General features: G+C 31.0%; 1 protein-coding gene across 1 annotated transcript; it reads right to left on the bottom strand.

Annotated features, from left to right (window-relative positions):
- Window positions 1-15,981: 15,981 nt before the first annotated feature.
- Window positions 15,982-18,044, bottom strand: LOC140983559 (PTI1-like tyrosine-protein kinase At3g15890). The gene is made up of 4 exons (XM_073450649.1): window positions 17,764-18,044; window positions 17,524-17,668; window positions 17,161-17,423; window positions 15,982-16,629 (listed from the first exon to the last, which is right to left on the bottom strand). The coding sequence occupies exons 1-4, from the start codon at window positions 17,817-17,819 to the stop codon at window positions 16,005-16,007; spliced, it is 1,089 nt and encodes a 362-aa protein (XP_073306750.1). The 5' UTR covers window positions 17,820-18,044; the 3' UTR covers window positions 15,982-16,004.
- Between the last annotated feature and the right edge of the window lie 1,210 nt (window positions 18,045-19,254).

The following is a 19,254-nucleotide window of genomic DNA, read 5'->3' as shown; positions in this document are numbered from 1 at the left end:
TATATTATTCTCGCTTAGAATTTGAGCAGATTTTTGGCAGGGTCTGTATAGAAAAACCTAACCGTTGGATTTGGATGAATTTTGGATATGTTATTTAGAACATATGATATCATATGGTGAACGGTGGAGATTGGATTATGAGCAATCCAGTGAGGAAAAGAATTTTTCGAACATGGACAATATTTCGATGACTACAACAAACCTTGGGAGATGATTTTCGACTGGAATTTTAGTTATGATTTTCGAATAAGGGTGCTGCTATATTTATAGAGGTGCATATACTATCTAGATCGTATATTATCTTCATGATTAAATTTAGTATTCTTGTCTTGAATTTAGGATAAATATCAATCCAATGTAGATCATAATCTCTTTATCAATCCATTGGGTATGCCATTTTCGAAATATACGTCCCTTGAAGGCCTAGGATTCAAAATGTCCATGTTTCCATACCCAGCAGATCTTTTATTTTGCAGTACATATTTAATCCATGTACCCACAAAATTCGAATTATCCCTTTGAAGTTTTTCGAATTTTTTGATGATTTGCACTCAAGATAGGATTTTTGATCTTCTTAATATTATTGGGGTCAGAGTTCTTGATTCTTTGATAAGTGGGATTTGAAATTCCAAGAATGAATCTTGGTATTGTATAGAGGGTAGGTCTCATGTGAGACGGGTCAACCCTACCCATATTCACAATAAAAAGTAATACTCTTAGCATAAAAAGTAATACTTTTTCATGGATGAACCAAATAAGATATCCGTCTCACAAATACGACCCGTGAGACCGTCTCACACAAGTTTTTACCTTGTATAGACTTTTATTCATCACTCCTGGTGTATGTATCTTCGAATTATGTATCCATAAATATGTGATAATTTCGAAATTATGAGATTACACTTCAATTTATCTAATATCAATTTATCTTAAATTTTTATCTTGAATTTTAATTTACTAGTTTTGAAACTATACCCATAAATTTCGAAATACACATAAACATGTGTGTGTATATCAAATATCTCCTTGCATTAATTACCGAATCTTACATAATCTTGACTTGTGTATATCTATATATCAAAATAAAAAATTAGGTGTATTTATTACTCAAAATTCGAATTACTTATATATTTTGTATACAAAGATTTGATTATCACCTACCACTTTAGATAATCTTGACTATCTTAAAAAAAATCTTTGATAACTTAGTACAAATTTTGAGTACAATAATATACACCGATTTTGAAATTTGTGGATTTTACCTCTATCATATTTGATTTCTTACATTCTTGGGATCAAGAGATGGTGCACGGAATAAGGCTAATTAGGGTAAGTCAAAAAAAGAGACATGTTGCCTTGAATCACATGAGTAGCTCGAATCCACGACTAACTGTATCCCTGAACTATTGAATGTCAAATAAGTAATGGATTTGTGTTCCCGTTGAAAATGTCGAATTCAAATATAGTTGAATTTCGCGATTGCAGTTTAATAGGATTAAACATATTAATTATAAAAGAGTTTATAAGTCAATTCTGTATTTGGAAGTTGTCAAAGTTATCATGATTACTATTTTTGTGAAGATAGTGCAATTTTTAAACAAGGAATTAATATTCTAGTCACAGGTTGACTAGTGGATTTTTATATGATAAAATATCCAATGAATTTAATTCAGAAGAATCTAGAATTAATTAAGTAATTATTAATTATATATTATAAAAAAAAACTACTTAATTAGTTAATCAGATATAAGTTATTAGATTCAATCGTCTGTAGTCAAAATTTGAAAATACACATAAGATATTTGAGAAAGGAAAAACAACTAGGTATGTATTTTAAAAAATCGAGTTAGAATAACTCAATGAAATATCTAATAATGATTCAAACTTTGAGATATTCTAAGTATTTATCAAGAGTTGATAAATACAAAATTTAAGATCTCTCCCTCGTAAAATTACAAGGACTCCGGCCACTTTAATTTTTGAAGTGAAATGCAAGTCACGGCCAAATTTTAATTAATGAATTAATTAAAAGGTCTTGTCCCACTTTTTCAAAAGGTTCACGGCCAGAATCTTACATTGATAGGGAATTTTTTAGGCCATCACAACTCCATTATATTACTGTCGGCGTATTGAATCTCAAATCCATTTTTTAGTTTTCTAATGCAAATTAGAAAAAGAACATCGTCTTCTAATCGTAGGCGGAGATTGAAGAACGAGAGTGATCTAGTTGATTGTACGTATAAAATTACAAAAAAGAAAATATGAGCTAATTCAAGAATAGTTTGGTGTTCAGTGTTTAGAACGCCAAATATATTAAACTCTAAACACTCTATTACTGAAATTTGAATCATACGACGCCCAAAAATTTTTGATTCTCAAAATAAAATGAGTAGGTCTCCTGTGAGACGCTCTCATGGATCTTTATCTGTGAGACGAGTCAACCATACCGTTGTTCACAATAAAAAATAATACTCTTAGCATAAAAAGTAATAATTTTTCATGGATGACCTAAATAAGATATCTGTCTCACAAAATACAACTTATGAGACCGTCTCACACAAGTTTTTGCCGAATAAAATTTATTAGAATTTTTTTTAAACTTCTGCATCTCATATACGAGAAAACAATATTTCAACACAACACGTCTAGCATTATAATATTACTCTAAGAAAAGCACACTAAATGTGCAAAGCAAAAAAACAATTTAAGATTGAATTTTGACTCATGAAAAGACGAAATTAACCTATAAGACTGAATTTTGACTGATGAAAAGACGAAATTAACCCTATTAGACCAGCTCGTTTTTTGGAATTTCCCTATTTTGCACACAAATTTGAATTAAGTGATCAAGTTGGTATTAATAATTATGCAAGTAGAGCAATTATTTGTGCTTGCAAATGGTCTGACAACGTGCAGCAATATATACATTTGCATGTGTTTGAAAATGATTGAAATCATATAATTGAGCTAGCTCGATAACAGAATAAAGTTGATATATCATTGGATCTGCCCATCATATAAATTATTGATTAAGTACGATGTTACCATCAATCAAAAAACAACCCCACGATTAAATGAAAAAGCCCTTCTTGAATTAAAAAAACAAAATTATTCATAATCTAATAATGATCTTGTATCGTAGTAGAGATGCCCCACGCACAACTTTTTTGCTTTTGTTATTACAAATTGTGTAGAAAGTAGCAGTAAAATTTAAGGGAAAATTTTCTGAGGCTCGATCGATCTTCCCACAAGTTGGTTTAAATAGGGTGTTTGATATTCTAATCCGTCGTAGTTTGATCTTAATGCAATAAGTCGATCTGCTTTGTATTTCTAATCCTTTTTTTTCCCAGAAATTATAACATGATGTGAGACATTATTGACATGATAGATATAACTATGTCAATACTCTGGCTTAAAAGGACTAACACAACAAAACAAAGTTATTGTCCCCAAGAGGGTATTGGATGATAGGGTATGGTGAGTCAGTACCAAGAGATCAGAGGTTCAATCTCTCTTTGCTTTTGTCATCTCAACTTTGAGTCTGTCTCACAATGTTCGTCCATTGTGGTTTACATGACCAGCGTGCTTCGCAGGTTACTGCGTTAATTTACCTAGAGCACATCAAAGCTAGCGGCAACAGGTTGCCAAGTTTTAAAAAAAATAAAAATAAAATTATTGCACTACTTAAGGCCAAATTTTGGTTGAATTTTCACACACTGTAATTGGATTCAGTATGCTAAGGAAATGGTTGTTTTGTATGTAAATTTCTCATGATAATTCATATATATGAAGTGGAAATTCCTGGGACAGTCCTTTCTGCTTGAGCCATGCTAATACAATTAAGATTGTTTAAACTTTATTGGCAAAAAATTGGCATAAGTAGTGCATAATTGAAAGCTTTTTAGCAAAATGAAATAGGGATGGAGATGGGTCCGATCCGAATAAATACCTGACCGACACACAATCTTTTTTCGACAAGTTTGGAAAAATTAAATTATGGAGCAGGTAACGTGCATCCATTTTCTTACCCAAATGGGTTTGGATGGGGTAACATGTTTTCTAAGTGTAAGATCAATACATAATATCAGTCTACGGTTTTGGATATTGACAATACTTAAAACTTATTGTGCACTAACATCTTTGATGCAGCCGAACCAGATCAAAGCTAAGATTTTTATCAAATCAAAGAACAAGATCAGTGTCTTAGTATTTCTCAGATTAGACTGAAAATTATATACCGTATCGTATCAAAAATTACGATATAAGCAAATTCATACTGACACCGTACCGAAATTTCGGTACATATAACTAGCATACCGATTATACCGAAGTTGTACCGTATACCGAGATTTCGGTCGGTGCCGTTTTATATCGAAAAAACCTTACATTTTTTAAATTTATTGTTTTAAAATATTATATATTTTAAACCTTTTATATTTTTTTTCGATTTTTCGGCATACACCGAAATTTTCAAATTGTATACAGTTACCGTACCGAAAAATTCGGTATTATTAACGTACCGTACCGAAATCTTCGGTATACCGAAAATTCGATAAATTCGACATTTTTTCGATACAGTAATATCGATATATTGAAAATTCATTATTTTTTCCATCTCTAAGTATAGCTATTCAAGTCTATTAGATCAGGGTTGTAGAACCCAAAAGTCAGATTACGTATAAGCCATGCATAATTGCCATTATTTAAATTAAATATGAATTTTATAAATATAAGAAGCGTTTAATTCATTTTATAATTGTTAAGTTATGATTATTTATTTTAAAAGTAGATGTTTAGTTTTACCTTTTCAGGATAAATACGCGAAGCCGGACCGGAGTTGGGAGATTTGAGATAAGATTAATAATAATAAAATAATCCTAAATATAATTTAAGTTAAGGAATAATTTAATTTAAAGAAATAGGATGTTTTAGGATTTATTAAATTAATTAGAGCTAAGTTAGTAAATAAGTTCTTTAGGTTAATATTTAATTAAAGCTTAAATTAAAATGTGTAAACAAATGAGGATGAATTAATCTAGGTATAATATATTCAAGAAATTAAACATAACATTTAAATAATTAAATTTTAAATCATTCAATGCCATGCAAGAGTTTAGTCTAAATAAATTTGTTAATTCACTAAAATGTTCAATGGGTGTTAAAACCTTAAGAAGCTAAAATACAAGATTTAAAGCAATAATATACCATGCAAATTAAAAATAATTTTGACTCAAAATTTAATATATTTCCAAGAGTTTATAACTCTCCATTCAAACCACTCCTAATTGCACATCATGGAGTATTCATTTCTCATTTTAATTCTTTAATTAGTAATAAGAATTCAAACACAATAATACACCTTAATTCTTCCTCAATCCAAGGTGCTAGCCAATAAAAGAATACGTGCAACAAGAATAAGAACAAAAGCAACGGCAGCTAAGGGAAAGGAAAACATTTCAAAAACTATTCAAATCCTTCACTTGTAACTCCCATTTTAATGTATGCTGTGGCACCTTTAACACTACTTGTAACATTCATTTTCCTTACCTACATATCCTACAACCAGATGCTCGAATATATCAGAAGTAAACAGCTGATAAAATCGTGAATGAACAGCAAGAATGAGAGAATAAGAACAGATATAGCAAGGTTGAAGAAACAATTCAAATTCTCACTTGTAACTCTCAACTAAGTGCACTTCAATACCCATTTAACACCTCCTATAATACTCATCTCTATTTTCTAGCAAACACACTCCATTACCTTTGAAATTACAGAAAAGAACAACAGCTAAAAACCGTGCAACAACAGCTGAATTAGAAAGGAAAGAGATCCAACTCCGTGACGTCGCTCGTATTCGTCGTATTGATTTGTTTTTGTCAAAAAAAATTTCAGGCATGTATATGTTGTTTCTTTGCTCTTCAATCAAGTCCTATAGATATTTTTAAACCATTATATAACCATGATTCAAGCTAAAACACGAAATTGACAGCAAGTTGCCAAGCAAAATCTGTACAGATTTTCCTAAACTTCTTTGTTTTCAACTTCACGGGTTTGCTAAGTTTTGTTGATTTCAGGATGTTGCTCGGTTCCAGGCTTCCATGGCTGCTTCTAGGAATGTTTTAGAGTGTGTTAGGGTGTTATTGGTCTATTGGTTTACATCCATACACGCACAAACAAAGATATGACAGCAACATTTTTATGAGCCCATAATTTTTGGTTCATAGTTTCTGTCATTGGATTGTTTAAAGGGGTGTTCGAATCTTGGCTGTCCTAGGGACTGTAGCCATGGTTAGAGCACTTCCTTATCATGTATAGGACGTGACCAAATCATCTTTTCAAAGCTTTTTTCATAGATCCCTCAGATTTTTTACAGAAACATGACGAGAGCTCTTCGGTTTTCAAAATCTGATTTTTGGTGTGAGTAACTTTCGGTTTTGGAGATGTTGGATGAATTGTGGTTGGCTCCTAGCTCATAGCCATGGTTCATACAACACTTCATCATGTCTAGATCGAGCCATGGTCGCTCAAATGGCCATTGGAACGATACAAGACAACAAAACAATGCAATACATCACACTATACAGAAAGTGGCTCTCTCGGTTTTGAGCTGTGAGTGTCCTAAGTGTTTGCTTGGTTTGTGGTTGGCTTTTAGCCCTTAGCCATGGTTCAATCAATACCTTAGGATGTTGGTAAGAGTCCTTGGGCGGTGGTTCAAGCCCATAGTCATAAATTTCAGGATTTACACTACAAACACACAAAATGCTACTGCTGTATTTTGACAGCAACTTTCAATTCGGTTCAGGAGGTTTTTCTGAGTTCTTGGTTGGCTTTTAGCCCATGGCCTTGGACTGGACAGTACCTCAATGAGTTAGGAAGGTCATGTTTTTGGCCGTTTGTGATTTGGTCGAGTTTAGAGGTCATACGAGAATTTACGGTGAAAGGTGCCAAAATGACTCTCGAAAGAGTGTTTTATGTTTTTGGATTTCGTTAACCTATTTTCGTGTTTTGCAATTCTTATGCATGTTTTTCAGTATATTAGGGGTATTTTTAATCATGGTTAAACGTCGGTTTAATGTTGGTTCGGGTTAATACGAAGCCATGATTAAAAATCAAGTTGTTGATCCTAATCGTCTCGTTTTTTGTTCTATTGTTAAGTTTTGGTCGAGATGTGAATATTTGCATGTGTCATATATTAGAATTAGGTTGCAGCAAGCCTGGGGGCGATCCAACTCATCCGGTAAAAATAAGGTTTTAATTATATTACGTGCATAAAAATATAAAATGTTTATTTTTGAGATATATGCGATATGTCTTGTGGCCACCTTATGTTATGGGTTTGGAAGTCGGTAGGCGCAACCGAGGACCTCTCCGTCCGGTGACTTACGACCGGTTTATGATTATGTATGGGTACGGACATCCAGTCCAAGGGCTGTGATTGATCTCTACCGCCCAGTATACTGTGGTTTAGTCTGATCAGGCGCTTACGTTATGTTATGGGCCACTTGCTTAGAAACATTATCTCTACCAGAAAATTATGATATGATATGACAGAGCTCTATGGAGCAAAGCTTTTACGTATGATTTTCAGATATGCACGTAGATATAATTACTCATTATACGATTTTCACCATACGCTTTACGATACCATAGTTTTTACGTTGCATGCGATTTTATTGTATATTTACTTGTTATTCACGATATATACATGTTGAGTCTTTAGACTCACTAGACTTGATTGCTGTAGGTACCGATGAGGTCGAGACGGAGGGCGTAGATCAGTGAGCTATCTTGGGGCAGCAGTAGTATACCCGAGGACCTCATGTTTTAGTTTATGCATTTTTATTATGTTTAAACTCAGTTTTAATATGTTGGATTATTTTTAAGTTGGCATTTGAAACAATATTTCCTTCCGCTGTTATTTTAAAGTTGAAATTATTTACATGTTTATTTTGAAGCAAGTTATTAATTATTTATTTATTTAGAAAAATTTTAATAATTCCGCTAAAATATGAATACGAAATACGGGCTTTTACAAGGGTACTAAGCAGTGTACCAAATCAGAGTTCCGGAGTCATTTTCGGATCAGAGAAAATGTCTGTCAGATTACATCACTTGGGTTTATCAAGAGCTTGTGAAGATTAAATCTAAGTCAATCAGATCAGAGCCACGAAAAGTCTCCTCGGAAGATTATTTTGATACACGTACAATTGATAAATTGAAAATTTTATATACGAAATATTATAAATATCTTACATGTACACGATTCGATTAAAATTCAAAAAAATAGCTCATTCCTTTGCTTTGTGGAAAGAGCAATTTTATTATATCCTTTCTAAGCGTTCTTGATTAATATTTTTTTTAAGGATAAAATAAGGGATTAGAGTACAAAATATCGTAATCTAAATTACTTTTAAGTTCAATTATTTTTATTAAATTTTACTAGATACATATTTAAAAAAAAAAACTATTTTATTAATTAAAATTTCATAAATAAATCAAACTTATTATATAATTAATATTTATCATACTTATTTATAAAAATGTTTGAATTAACTAATAGATTATATATTCAATTACAATATATTTTAAAAATTTTATGAATATATAATAAAGTGATATTTTTTCTTGATCTGTATTATGTTTTTATAATTATACATTACAATTCAATAAATAAATCATATACATAACTAAAACATATTTTAATATATTTATAAAAATTTAATAACATATCTCTTTTCTATTAAAATAAAAATACAATTAAAAAAACATGAAACTTATTAGGAATATCTAAAAAAAATTGAAAAAACTTTCAACCGTCGGGATCACACAAATCGGTTTAATGAGTACATGAGATTTATGTGCTGCCATTTTACTGCTCTGGCTTTTTCGAGAAATTTTTATGTTTTTTTTGTGGTCTAAAACTTTCATGTTAAACATTTTTTCCGATTTTAACATATCAATATTAGATTTCGAAAAAGTAAAATATTGATTAGGGTTATTTCAATCATCCGAAAATAGTACCTCTAGGCTCTAACAAGATATGTTTATTTTGTTGTATTTTATCAATATATTTTAGATGTATATGTCTATATGATAATATATTGAATTGTAATTATTTTAATACATAACTATAATATTATAATATTGATAAAAAATAATATTATTCTATTAGATATTTATAAATATGTTTTAATATATTGTATTTGAATGTATAATTTATCTACTTTATTTTAATTAATAATTATAATTTATAAGTATAAAGATTACGATACTTATTGATCATAATATAATAATTTTAAATAAATATTCTTTTAAAAAATTATTTAATAAAATAACCTTGAAAAAAATGTGCATCTAATTGAATATAATAATTATAATTGGAGTTAAAAGAATTTTAGATTGTGTGTAAAGTGACTTTTAATTAAGATTGTGTACCAATCAAGCTATTTTCAATATTTCGTTTACCAATTTGTCAAATTATGTGTACCAAAAAACTTTTTAAAAAATATAATTTTTCCAAGCATATAGGTTTAGCTTTTAAAAAGCTTAATGTTGACGGGGGCCTGGCCATACTTAATAATATTGTAGTACGTGTTAATAAAATATTAAANTAAAAAAAAAAAAAAAAAAAAAAAAAAAAAAACTAATAGTACAATATCTTCTAGATAAAGTCACAAAAGTCAAATAATTGTACGGATTTATTATATAAAACCCCCTTGATTTATATTAATTAATTAAAAATCACTTAGTTAATCATACTTTTCTAATGACACACCATCAGAATTAATTTGTTTTATAATACACAAGACAAGACGCACATGTTTTATGATTTTCAATAATGCACATCTTAGGGAACTTATTAGTCTGGTAACTTTCATATTTTTTTTATATTTCTGATCCAGTCAGCTATAAATTTTCATTTTTAATCTCGTAACTTGTATGTTTTTCTTCATTTTTACTCATTTTTTGATTGGAGTCCGTCGTGTTTCCTTCCAAATAATATTTCAAAAAACTCATGACATACATGTAAGTTTTCTTCTAAAAATTCATGTCACCATCCACGTCCGCCACATGAACACACAACAGACTCCGGTAATAAAAAAAATACCAAAAATGAAAAAAAAAAAAAAAACATATAAGTTAAAATAAAAAAAAAAAAAAAAAAAAAAAAAAAAAAAAAAAAAAAAAACATATAAGTTACATGACTAAAAATACAAATTCAACAATAACATGAACAAAAATGATAAAAATGCAAATTATCCCTAGAGTTGTTTTGCAAATTCACCGTTAATATGACTAAAAATTGATAAAATGCAAATTGCAAGATAAAAAATGCAATTATCCCTAGAGTTGTTTTGCAAATCTTTAGGTATTTTTGTATGCCAAAATTGAGTTTTATTCTCGTATCTTTAATGATTTTGACAATTTTGATCATTTGATCGAAAATTTAGCCATTTTTTTTCACGCAAATGCTTTCGTGGCACAAAACATCATTAGCGCCACATAGAAATATGACTAATTTTTTTTAAAAAAAAAAGTACAAATAATGAATTTATTATGAAATTTGATAATACAGAGAGAATTAAAATCATATAGACACAATCATACAGGAGAAAATCCTAAAATTTGCCTAATTTTTAAAACCTTATATCTTATTTAATCTCGTTTTTGAATACTATTTATACCATTTGGTGATTGGTATGGAAAAAACCAATTCCCCAGTTAAATATTAAACCTCCTGAATGAATTAATCTCTACCTGCAGATGCAATCAAGCGGTCCAGCGAAGTACTTACGCCAATATCCTTCTGCTGACCCGATTGCAATGTTCATTCTTCTCGGCCAATCCAATAAACATTCGGCAGCTAGTTGTCCATGTAAATGCGTCATTAAGCTGCGGTAACTCATATAATGGTGAACTATTCCACATTTCGCAGCAAGTTGTTCATGTAAATCACTCGTATAATAATGAAAATTCCACGCACCTCTATTCTTGCAGTCATGGATTTCATCCTTTTTCACTGCTATCTGCAATTGCAATTTTCAAATCGCGGTCAAGAAAATTTGTTAATGTGTCGAAGAAATTTTTTCAAGGTTGCGTTTGGATTTGAGAAGTATTTGAAGAATGAATTTGAAATGATTCCATATCGGAGTAAATTTGAAATTCAGTATAATTATTCAAAAATAATTCGTTGAGATTTGAAATTCATTGTCACGTGGATTTTATCAAATCGAAACAAAAGAATAAGATTAGTATGAGCGACGTATGTTCATAGGAAACTTTAATTTGTATAATTAACATACTTGATTGATATAAACTAAATTTAATCAGTTATTATAATAACTTAGGACAAATAATATTTAATACTAATTGTTGAACAATTAGTCCAATTACCCCAAGTGTTTGTGTTATTATTTTTCTTTTTGATGTTAAAATCTAAACTAATAAATTTTAATTCAGATCTTTTTGAACCATAAAAGAAACTGGAGCCATCCAAGTGGTAATTCGGTTCGGATTCCGCCTTTCACTGTAATCAGAACCATCACTTTTAAAACCATGATCGGGACGAGCTAGTTACAGAGGATATCGATCTTAAGATAATATACGTACAGCCAGTGGCGGAGTCAGAAATATGGTTCTGTCCGGGCTAGAATTTTAAACTCTAGAATTTTTTACTATTTTAAATTAATCTACATGTACTAATATCATATTATTCTAAAATTATACAAAATCTACATATAAATTTTTCAAAAAAAAAATTGGGTAGCCCGGGTATTTGTACATGTGGCTCCACCAATGCGTATAGCAACGGTGCCCAATTAAATTTTATATAAAATTTTCATTGATCAATGAATCGCGTCAAGAATGTTAAGATTCAAGAAAATATACAAGTAAACGCTTCCTAATCTGCCTTCATTGATATTATTATTGTTGTGAAATTAAAGCCATTAGTAGCATTAGTTAGTTATTTCGGAGTGTAGATCTCCAATGAATAGCCTTTTTTTATTGCTTGAACTGCATGAAAAAATAATAATATACAGCTAGCGCAATTCAGACCTAAGAAGGAAAAAAGTACAACATAGATTTAAAAGAAATAATTTATTTTTTTAAAATAAAATGAGTATGCATCCCTTGAAAGAAAAAGAAAATGGTAACAAGGCAGAAACCAGCCCAAATCAAAGTCAAAATCAAAGAAAAGAAAACCTGCTGGATTTGCAAGAAAGAACATTTCAGAAGTAACTGCCCCCAAATAAAAACTAATCAAAAAAATGATCGAAACCCCGTCGTTGACACAATAAATATGTTGGAAAGGTACAATGATGCATAAGTTCTTATAATATCTATTGATGATCCAATAGAAGAATGGATAATGGATTCCGGTTGCATTCATCATATGTCCCCTCCAAGAGATTGGTTCTTTGACTACAAATATGTTGATTCTGGACAAGTTTTAATGAGAAACAATATATCTTGTAGAATTCATGTTTGGATCAATAAAGTAGAAAATGTAGAATGGATATGTGAAGGTGATATATGAAGTTAGATTTATACCTGATTTAAATAGAAATTTAATATCCTTGGATAATATGGGGAAAAAAAAAGATTTAGTATGAAAAGAATATTTTATTCCTAATTAATTTTGTCTTTTAAATTATAAGTGTTTTGCATTTCTAGACTTGTTTGACCTAATCTAATCTTGATATTTATCATTCATAATTTGTTTTTGTTATTTATTCCTAAGATATAATATCTTAGATTTGAATAGAGTTTTCTTCCTATTAAACTCTTGTTTTTATATTTTGTAGGATTCTTTTATGGAATTATTATTAGGTCAAGTAAATGATATAAATATGGAGTGCTTCACGGCCGCGTGTGTGGTTGGCAGAGGGGTTCTTGCATAAAAGGAAAATACGAGAGCCGAGTTTATTTTGATGAGAAGCTTTTGTGTGATCGGGTGATCACTTTGCTGCGTTCGGAGAAGAGGCATGGGCAGAGCTGCTGGAATTTTCTGAGCATACGTAGAGTTCAGAATTGAAGATTTTCGTGTGAAGAATTTGTGTGATTGATTCACATTATTACCGTGTTGCTGATTGGTGTTGACGATACTCAAGAACAATACTGCGTGAAGTATTGGGTGAAAAGTGGTTTCGTTTTGTTTTAAGCAATACATTTTTTTTGTTTTACGCATCTAGTACTTGGTTTGAGTTTTTGATGCATTTTAATTCTTTGGAGTGTCAAGGAATTTGATTTTGTTAATCTCACTAATATTGTTTTATGTAAACGATTTATATATTTTTCTAGTGAATTTTCTTCATGAGGCATTGTACAAGTATACGTACTTGTGCATAATTTAATTTGTCTTATTCTGGTAATTAAAGTTTACGTATGTGTTAAATAATTAATTTTTGTTGCATATGTTGTATGATGGTGTTGACAACAACCACGCACAATACTAACTAATGATACTCACATTTTAATTTATTTCCTTTTCGTTTACGATTGACAACATATTTTCAAGTTACAAGGCTGAAAGCAGTGTTCTGAAGGTTATTAAAGTATCCCTAGTAGTTTTGAAAGGAATTCTTGAACAAGGGTTGCATGTTTTCAAGGAACCACTATCACCGAAGAAGTTAGTATAACTATGTACATTAACATGGATCAAACTGAGCTATGACACTAAATACTTGGACATATGAGTCTCAAAGGACTTCAATTAAACAAACAAGGTTTATTAGACCCCAAGCAGATCAACAATCTCGAGTTTTGTGAAAATTGTGTGCTTGACAAGGCTCACAAATTCAAGTTTAATACTGCTATCCACAAGAACAAATCAACACTTGACTACATTCATTATGATTTGTGGGGTTCACCTATAAGGTGCCTCTTTCACTTTAGAAATCTCGATACTTTATTTCTTTAATTGATGATTATTCTAAAAAATTATGGATATATTTTTTGAAAACTAAGAATGAAACATTTAACCAATTTGTAGAATGTAAAACTGAAAATAAATTGGGTAAGAAAATAAAGCGATTGAGAACATATAATGGGGTTAGAATTTTGTAGTCAATAGTTTGATGAATTTTGTCAAAATATGGAATTTCTAGACAACGTACATGCACAAGCACACCAATACAAATGGTCTAGTTGAACGTATGAATCGAACTATCATGGATAAATTTAAATATATGCTACGTGAATGTGGTATGCCCGATAGATTCTGGGTAGAAGCTACCTCAATAGCTTGCTATCTTATAAATAGATCTTCTTCTTTTGCTATAGATTTTATGGTTCCTGAATATAAGTGGTCAAATATAGAACCTGAATATGGTCACATTAGAATATTTGGGTATGCGGTTTATGTTAATGTTATTAAGGTAACTGAATCCTAAGGCAATGAAAGGTATTTTTCTTGGATATCCTACTAATATTAAAGGTTACAAAGTATGGTTACTAGATGATAAAAATATGTAATTTGTATAGATATAAATATTAATGAAAATATGGTTTATAAAACTAACATAAATATTTAAGAAACAGTAGGCTCTAAACAAGCTGAACATAGTGTGCAATCTCATGAGGTGGAGATTCAAAATTTTAATGACATGTTTGAATCTGAAGTTACAGGAAACCAAAATCAAGGTGGAGTAGGCCACTTTCAACTTGAAAATATTCATCATATGTCCCAAGGTGATGAAGAACTGAATGAATAAGTATTTCAAAATGAATATGAAGTTGATCAACATCTTGATAAGTATGTCCTTTCAAGAGACCGGGCAAGGAGACAAATAAAACCACCATCAAGGTTTGCAAATGCGGATCTTATTGCTTTTGCTTTAAACGTGGCTAATGTGTTAGAACCTGAAGAACCAACTAACTACAACAAGGCTAAAAGAAGTAAAGATTGGCCTAAATGGAAGAAAGCTATGGAAAAACAACTTTAGTCACTTGTTAAGAATTAAACATGGATTCTTGTTGATAGAGCGAATGGTAAAAAGGTCATTGGTAGCAAATGGGTCTTTAAACGCAAACCGGGAATTCTAAGGGTAGATACTGCCAGATTTAAAACCAGATTAGTGGCTAAAGGCTTTTCTCAGGTTAAAGGAGTAGACTACCATAATTATTTTTTATGTTGTTAAGTACATCTCAATTAGAAATTATTGATGAATACTGCAATCCAAAACTTGAATTTGGAGAAATTAGATGTCAAGACCGTCTTCTTACATGGCAATATCGAAGAAAAAATCTTAATGACTCAACCAGAGGGGGTTTTCTGAAAGAAGAAGAATCTGAAAAATTCTGCCTATTTCAAATATCTCTTTATGTGCTTATGCAATCTCTAGGTAGTGATGTCAATGTTTCGATGATTTTATGCAACAAAAAAAATTCCATAGGTCCAAATATGATCGTTGTGTTATTATTCCAAGCTACCATATCATTAATTCTTTCATATATATATATATATTAATCTGTGTAGATGATATGTTGATTGCGTGCAATGAAATTAGGGAAATAGAGAAACTTAAAAGGATTCTCAATTCTTAATTTGATATGAAGAATCTTGGCGCATCAAAACCAATTTTAAGTATGAAAATTGTCAGGGACAGAAAATTAAATATGTTAAAAATGTCAGCACATCAATTTTTGAACACCTTAAGTTGGTCTCCATTAAAGAGGAAAAATCTGAATTGGAAATTGTACGTATGACATCAGTACCTTACACAAATGCGGTAGGAAGCGTGATGTTCTCTACGGTGTCACCGGACATTGCCTGTGGTTTGGACTTAGTTAGCACATCCAGGATTAAGCCTAGTAGAGAACATTGGCAGGCTGTTAAGTGACTGCTAAATTCAAATAGTTTCCTATGATAAATTGAGCCAAAAATTCCACTAATACCAAATTTTAATTTTTAAAATGACGTAAACTTAGAATANTATATAAAATAAAACAATAAACATGAATTCCAATAAAACAAAGCAGAACAATTTCAAATCCTAATTTCATGTCCTGAATCTTTCCTTCCCTAAAACCTCAAAATCTGTTTCATCGTCTTCTTCTTCCTCATCAACCTCTTCATCGTACTCGTGATCAGTCGAATCGTCTTTAGCAATACGAATCTCCTTATTCCTACTCCCAACCCTACCCTTTAACCATCTCACCACCTCCAACATGCTCGGCCTACTCTCCGGGTCTTTTTCAGTACATCTCATTGCGACCATAGTGACTCTTTTCAGCTGCTCCTGATCATATTTGCCTCTCAATCTTGGGTCTGCAATGTGATCAAAATCACCTTTACGGACATATGGAGCGACCCATTGCCGGATCTCTCGTTTAACGCCACCAGCAAGCTTTTGCAGTGGCTTTTGAGCACTGATTAACTCGAGAAGAAGAATCCCAAAACTGTAAACATCACAACTTTCCGAAACTTTTCCCCACATGGCGTATTCAGGGGCTAGATACCCTAGGGTTCCTTTCACTCTTGTAGTTAAATGTGTGACTCCTTCAGGTACAAGTTTTGCGAACCCGAAATCTGCAACTTTGGCCTGGAATTCTGTATCCAAGAGGATGTTGCTGGCCTTGATGTCTCTGTGTATTATGTGAGGGCTTGCTTCATGGTGCAAGTAACTTCAAAAGGTTTAAAGAGAAGAAAATTCAGGAAAAATAAATAAAGTTAAACTGTACTTTTAGAATTTATTGGAGACAAATCCCATTATTTTGTTATATTCACAAATCTATACAAGTATGTAAGGATTTAGGAAAAATCGTCCCGGAAGTTAGCCTATGTTTTTGAATTAGTCAAATTTTGATTTTAATGCNTATATACTGACATAACACTCGACATAGCTGACATAATGCTTAACAATTGTTGATATGTTGGCTGAAATTGAAAACTTCCGCAAATATCGGAACAAGGTGAAAACTAAACTGATTTATTGTAGTAAACCAAATTTTATTCGAAGGACCAAAAGCTATATAAAACTAATTACTTAGAGCTAAGGTCAATTTTAAAATTTTCCAGTCTAACCTTTCTTCATTTCCATTGTTCATATTACTAGTTGCCAACTGAAGATATATATAAGAATCAATAATTCGCAAGTTAATGGTAAACAACTGAATTAACTAATTTCCACCAAATGCAACAATCAAAATACTTACGCCAATCCTTCTGCTGATCCAATTGCAATCCTCATTCTTCTCGGCCAATCAAGTAAACATTCCGCCGCAAGCTGTCCATGTAAATGCGTGATTAAGCTATGATTACTCATGTAATCGTAGACAATTAACCTTTCATCTCCACCAGCATAAAACCCTCGTAACGCCAGCAAATTCTTGTGCCTAACCCGACCAAGAATCTCCACTTCAACTGCGAATTCCATCTCGGCTTTCGCAGTCATGGATTTTAGCCTTTTCACTGCTATCTGCAATCCAAATATTTGAATCCCGGTGAAGGAAAATTTTTCTCTGTTAAGTTTTTTTATTGGTTACTGAATGGATTTGATTCAAGAAATTTATGAGTACCTCGACTCCTTTACTTGTTCGACCCCAGTAAACACTTCCGAACCCACCTTCACCTATCTTATTATCGTTGTGAAAGTGGTTTGTTGCATGGATGAGCTCTTTCAGGGTGTAAATCTCCCACGGATAGTCTCTGTTATTGCTTGAACTAAATGAAAAAAAACTAATAATCGTAAGCAAATCAGACATAGGAAGTAAGAAAAAATAATGATATATAATTGAAAATAAAAGGAGCACGCAGACCTTATCTGGGGTTGTCTTTCAGAGAAGCAAAAGAGACATTTCGAGAAGATTTTCATTTCCAGAGAAGCATCCAACTGATCTTCAAGAATATCAGACGGAGTCAGCTAACGAAATGGATTGGAATTTGGAGAAGGGGAACCAAGCAAGAAAGTGACGAAAATTTCGTGTATTCCAATGCCAAAAGAATTGAAAAATAAAATAAAATAAAAGAAATTCTGCGGTGAAGGACAAAACAAGCAGCCTTGGAAGTCAAGAACCAATGCTACTGTGGGAACACTAAATTTTTGGCTATGAGGAACCTAAGTATTGTAAGTATTATCACGTACGAGTAGCATATAATTAGCTCTTATATAAGTTTTTTTTTATTTTAACTTATTTGAGATATTATCAATTTTTTAGGGTATTTAATCTTTAAAAATAAAAACATATCTTAAAAAAGACAAAAACTTGTGTGAGACGTTACTCTCACGGGTCGTATTTTGTGAGACGGATCTCTTATTTGGGTTATTCATGAAAAAGTATTACTTTTTATGCTAAGAGTATTACTTTTTATTGTGAATATCTGTAGGATTGATGTGAATATCGGTAGGATTGACCCATCTCACAGATAAAGATTCGTGAGACCGTCTCACAAAATATCTATTCCTTAAAAAAAAGTTAGAATTGTGGTTTTTTTTTTTAAAAAAAATAACGTATAAACTTTAAAATTTGTTTTGAAAACGACAAGCTCTTTACATACCGAATACATTATATAAGCTTATAAGCTCTTGAACAACTTAAAATTTAATAACATCCAAACATTCTCTCAATGTATAAATTCAAATAGTTTTCTATGATAATTTGAGGTAATATTTGTGTATATTTTTATATTTAAACTATTTTAATTTTTTATAATCATGAGGTATATATTTTGTCACGGCGATACCTAAGTCCATTGATCCTAGCCTTTTAATGTATAAATTCATATTTTATTCATGCAAGTATGTTTCATCGCTTGTGCTTACGATGACAGACTTGCTTTTTATTATATAAAAATGCATAAATTAATTAATTAATGGGTCTAGTAACGACTCATTCTTCTGGCTATCCCTTTGATTGTGGCAGAAAGAAGAAGACAACTGGAATTAATCCACCACTGTATTTAAGTGGAGCCATGATACCTAGCTTTGTCTAAAACAATGGGAAGTACCTTCTTGGATCTTTGGAACAATTTCATGCTTGAATTTTTCAAAACATAGATCATTAAATTATAACGTCTGTCGGAATATATAGTTCAGTAAAATCGAATCAAGTCGAGTTTTTTTTTTCGAGTTTTTTTTATGTACTTGTTTATAGTATAGAAAAATACTTTATTGACCATAAATTTTCTTTATATATGGTAGAATACTATAAATTGATCCATCTTTAATACACACTTTAAACAAGCTAAGTGTATTGTGGTGCTTCAAGAAGGAGGAATATTATGACAAGAATGAGAGAGATGAGTTTTTA

The sequence above is a fragment of the Primulina huaijiensis genome, chromosome 8, assembly GCF_012295235.1.
Source record: "Primulina huaijiensis isolate GDHJ02 chromosome 8, ASM1229523v2, whole genome shotgun sequence".
NCBI classification, from domain to species: domain Eukaryota; kingdom Viridiplantae; phylum Streptophyta; class Magnoliopsida; order Lamiales; family Gesneriaceae; genus Primulina; species Primulina huaijiensis.
Note: the sequence above shows the minus strand (reverse complement) of the source record. Positions and strands in the feature narration are given on the sequence as shown.

Excerpts from the sequence above, each read along its gene's own strand:
- LOC140983559 (XM_073450649.1), bottom strand. The coding sequence starts at position 17,819 with ATGAAAATCTTCTCGAAATGTCTCTTTTGCTTCTCTGAAAGACAACCC. Across the intron at positions 17,669-17,763 it reads GAAAGACAACCCCAGATAAG|TTCAAGCAATAACAGAGACT; the intron begins GTCTGCGTGCTC and ends TTTTTCATTTAG. Across the intron at positions 16,630-17,160 it reads GGATCAGCAGAAGGATTGGC|TTACTTGCACCATGAAGCAA; the intron begins GTAAGTATTTTG and ends AACCTTTTGAAG.